The sequence below is a fragment of the Micropterus dolomieu genome, linkage group LG17 (assembly GCF_021292245.1).
Source record: "Micropterus dolomieu isolate WLL.071019.BEF.003 ecotype Adirondacks linkage group LG17, ASM2129224v1, whole genome shotgun sequence".
In the NCBI taxonomy this organism is placed as follows: Eukaryota; Metazoa; Chordata; class Actinopteri; order Centrarchiformes; family Centrarchidae; genus Micropterus; species Micropterus dolomieu.
This window is the reverse complement of record NC_060166.1, coordinates 18638502-18643141: the sequence shown is the minus strand read 5'-3', so window position 1 is coordinate 18643141 and position 4640 is coordinate 18638502. Positions and strand designations below refer to the sequence as shown.

Below are 4640 nucleotides of genomic sequence, written 5' to 3'. Positions count from 1 at the left end.
CCCGTCACGTTGCCGTAGTCCAGCCGGGGGGACGTAGACAGCCGCGCAGAGAAGGGTTTATTCCATGATCTACACAACTCGTTGTGCAGATCCGGAAAAAATGGTAGGGGCCGACGCGGGGGTGGCGCTCGGTGTTGCAGAAACCGCTCATCTAGTTTGCTGCCTGCCGATGGCTGCTGCACCGCCTGTGGCCAATCAATGTGCAGCTTGGCCACGGCCCGCGTCACCACTTCCAACAACTCCTCGTATCCTGACGAGGGCTGATGACGTTCCGTTCCCTCTATGCTAAGCACATCTAGCTCCTCAGAGCCAGATCGTGTCAGCCTTTCCGGACTCGCCCCTCGAGTGGGAGAAACCGAGAAACGGGCTCCCGATCGGGGACGAGGGGAGGAGGATTCCGCGGACGAGGACCGGAAAAAGGCCTCAGCCGTTCCGGCACCCTCGGCGATCTCGCGTTGTGATCCCCAGGATCGGAGCCGCCGCGACGCCTCAACGACCGCGGGGCCCGTGCCACGAGGGGAGCGCATCCGACCATCCTCTAGGAAGAGAGCCGCTCGAGACCTCAGCACCCTCAGGGGCAGGGCCTCACAATGGTCGCAGGCAGCCCCCTCGAGAGCCGCCTGAGCATGCGACATCCCCAGGCATGAGACGTACATCCCATGGGTATCACCTTCTGTGATGAAACGCTCACAAGGGAAGACACACTTTCGGAATCGCTTTAACATGATCTTCTGCTGCTTCGTCTCGATGTCAGGTAGGAAAATGAAGCTTCCAAACATAGCCAAAGTGCCTGCTGAATAGAAAGAAGCTAATGTGTCCTATGTGCCGGCGTGCTTATATACCCCCTCCGGTTACGCTGTCACACACTACCGTTCTAGTAACACCAATAGGATTGGAGTAGTTTCATTCATAGTTCAGCCCTACCACGCCCAGGGGCGTTCCCATAGTGTCGTCACCGACGCAGTTCGAGTTCCCTCGAAGGGGAACTGTAGGTTATTTAGTGCTTTAACACACCCTGAAGTTTGCTTCAGTAACACTTGTTACTTTTGTCCCGCTACACCTGACCACAAGCTTCTGGTAATGTGGTGACTTTTTGGTGTGTTGCAGCATTTATTAAAACATGTTTATGTCATATTATACCAACAGAATATGCCAATAGCGTGGGTCAGAAAGACAGAGGTCTGATTCAGCCAGATGTTTATGAGAAGGCGTTTCTGGACATCTCTATTAGAAACATTAGTCTCAGGTCAACTGATAAAGTTCAGATAATGCAGGAGGAGGGCAGAGATAATTGGGGAGAAGACTAGACCACAGGTACAGATCACATTATTAAGTCTTCTCCTTGGACTAGGAAAGGAAGCTGCATGCTTATATTAAGAGAGCAGCTAATATTTATTTTGGCCTGTCTCCTAAGGAGGTCAGTGTAGTAGGTGTCAGTAAAAAGCACTCAAAATGCAGGTCACTCATACTGTTCTTACTAAAACAATTTTAAATTCATTTCAAAATGCGATATTTGTATAGGCCTATTCTGTAAATAGCTTTTTAATTTTTATCTTAATCTTAATTATTTTATCTTAATCTTGTTTATTTTATTTTTGTCCTATCTTTCTAAATTATGTTTCATTTTTTCACTGTTTCTGAAACTGCTGCAACATGCAAATATCTCCAGTGCAGGATCAGTAAAGTCTTATTTTATTTTAATCATGTCAGGTTCATAAACAATGTCCATCTTACCATTCCCCCCCTGTTTTAGGTGCACACATTTGCATATTTATATTATATATTTATAATATATCCTTAATATAATATGAAATATTCTAAACAATTCAAGTTTGGGCTGTCAAGTTACTTTTGAAACTGAATATTTAAAATAAAAATGCAAGTTAACTTTTAAGATAAAGGACAAAAGATGTTTGCAGTTACACATTAACAAGGTCACAGTCATGTTTATTTATTAAATACAAGGGTGGTAACACAAAAAATCTAGCTTGTATTGTTGTGTTACTTTTGTCCCAGCTGACGGGGGTCGAAAGTAACAATGTGCCACTTATGTTTAAAGTGAAATTATACGGAAGTCGTTCTACATTTGTACAAAATACCACCTGATATTGATAGACCACACCTGTGAATTAGTGACCACAGCAAAAATATATCTCTGTCTGAAACATTATCTTATCTTATCTATTTTATAGATTAATTTGCCAAAATATATATACGGTTGTCAAAAAAAGCTCAACTCGACATAAAAATGCTGCAACAAAATAATTTCAATAACAGAATGAACATCATACTGCATAGTTAGTACTTTAAGTATTGTAAGCACATTTCTCATTTTCTAACAGTCTTCACATACTTACAATTTTGAGTGCAGGAGTATTTCTAACTTGTACTTGAAGATCTGAATACTTTTCCACCACTGAGTGGAAACACTACAGCAAAAGGGAGGGAGGTTTGTGTTTGAGTGAAGCCAGATATCCACGCTGGTGTATATGTGTCTATTTTTCCTGCTGTCTTCCTCCTGTTCTTGGGTTTGCTGATTGTATCCACCACCTTCACAAAAGTTTGTTCAGCTCCTTGCAAACAAAATGGCTGTAATTATGTCTTAAAGCACCATCATTTAACCTCTGCTCTACGAGGCCAAAAAAAAAGAGTAGGTGGGCTCTTTTTGTTGTGTGCTAAACATCCAATAAGTTTGTTTAAGGTTCCAGTATGTGCTCTATCTAGAGTCCTTTGTTTATTTCCTGTGCAGTATAATGCCATCCATCAGTGTACATCAACCAGACCACATCCTGTATAGGACAATTTTAATGTTACCATCCAAATCATGTTTTCAGAGAAGCCACCACTGTTTGTCTTTCCATTTGTTCCCATGTCGTCCAATTTAGAAAATACATAAAATTGCTTTTGGAATGCAGAAGAAATTAGATACTGAAGTCCTCAAAGCTTAGTTTGGTCACTGTAGGTTTAAGACATATTGTGGTAAGTTCCCACAATATCCGTGGGAAAGTAAGCTGTACAGACTACAGCTTACTCAAAGTGATTATAGATTCATCTCTCACAGCCTTGCTGCCTTTCAGTTCATTGTTTTGTTACTTTGTTTTTGCGCTCAGGTAAGCCGCCAGGTGACCGGCCCGTGAGGCTGCCCGGCCAGGTTTTGCATGCTGTGCTGCGGGAGTGGGAGTTCACAGAGCTTCACAACGGGCATCAGACCGCAGGGCAGCCCCTCTACTGCCAGGGTATCTTTGATGCCATCACTATGGGTGAGATCCAAGTGAAATATTATTTAAGAATAACATTCAGCCACATTCATCATGACTGGGGTTACTGGCGTGGCTTCAAAAAGCTGACAAATAAAATAAAATAGCCTACAGAAAGAAGACAATCCTGTCATCATGTTTTTCCTTTCAAAGAGTTCATATTATGCTTTTCCCCCTATCCTTTATTGTGTGATATATCTATTTTGTGCATGTAGGCTAATAGGTTTGCAAAGTGAAAAAGCCACCCCTAAGGGAGTTACCATCTCCCACAGAAAACACTGCACCTGAACTGCCTGAAAACAGCTCAGCTGTAGTCCAGCCTTTACTTCTGTAAACTATCTGTGTCACTCTGGTTGGATATTCGACAGACATTCACCCAGGATCCAGTGACGGCTTTTTAGTCAGTTCACCCAGTGACGGTTGTATAAATGCGGTTAGCTCACCTCTGATGGCTCGCTTTTAACCAACGGGGGTTAGCTTAGGGACCATCAATAAATTACAATTGTGAAAATAGTGTTATGGGAGAATCATCATTTTTTTTCAATAGCTTCCAAGTCATGTGACGCAGGGACTTCAAACCAATGCCGAATTGTAGTACTGCACTAGGCAAATGAGACACACATTCACACATTTGATTTGAGTGCATTTTTAATTTTATATGAGTTGCATATCTCACAAATGTACGCAAAAAATGTTGCCCATAAAATACTAATAAATATTAATATAAAATAAAATATGCACTCAAATCAAACATAAAGAGGTGTGTCTCATTTGCCTAGTGTAGTACTACAATTCGGCATTGGTTTGAAGTCCCTATGTCACATGACTTGGACGCTATTGAAAAAAAAAGTCATTAATTTCCATAAATTATGAATAAATATTAATATAAAATAAAAAATGCACTCAAATCAAATATGAAGGAGTGTGTCTCATTTGCCCAGTGTAGTACTACAATCTGGCATTGGTTTGGAGTCCCTGTTTCACATGACTTGGAAGGTATTGAAAAAAAAGGCATTATTTTCCATAAATTATGAATAAATATTAATATAAAGTCGAATATGCACTCAACTCAAATATGAGGCGGTTTGTCTCATTTGCCTAGTGTAGTACTACAATTCGGCATTGGTTTGAAGTCCCTGCATCACATGACTTGGAAGCTATTGAAAAAACAGCACTTTTTTCCATAAATTATGAATAAATATTAATATAAAATAAAAAATGCACTCAACTCAAATATGAGGCGGTTTGTCTCATTTGCCTAGTGTAGTACTACAATTCGGCATTGGTTTGAAGTCCCTGCGTCACATGACTTGGAAGCTATTGAAAAAAAATGATGATTCTCCCATAACACTGTTTTCACAATTGTAATTTATTGATGGTCCC

General features: G+C 41.1%; 1 protein-coding gene across 1 annotated transcript in view; it reads left to right on the top strand.

Annotated features, from left to right (window-relative positions):
* Positions 1 to 4640, top strand: part of mmp28 (matrix metallopeptidase 28) — a 42920-nt gene that overhangs the window by 35218 nt on the left and 3062 nt on the right. The window contains exon 6 of the mRNA XM_046074578.1: positions 3111 to 3260. Coding sequence (XP_045930534.1) covers positions 3111 to 3260 — 150 coding nt within the window. The remainder of the gene's footprint in view (positions 1 to 3110; positions 3261 to 4640) is intronic.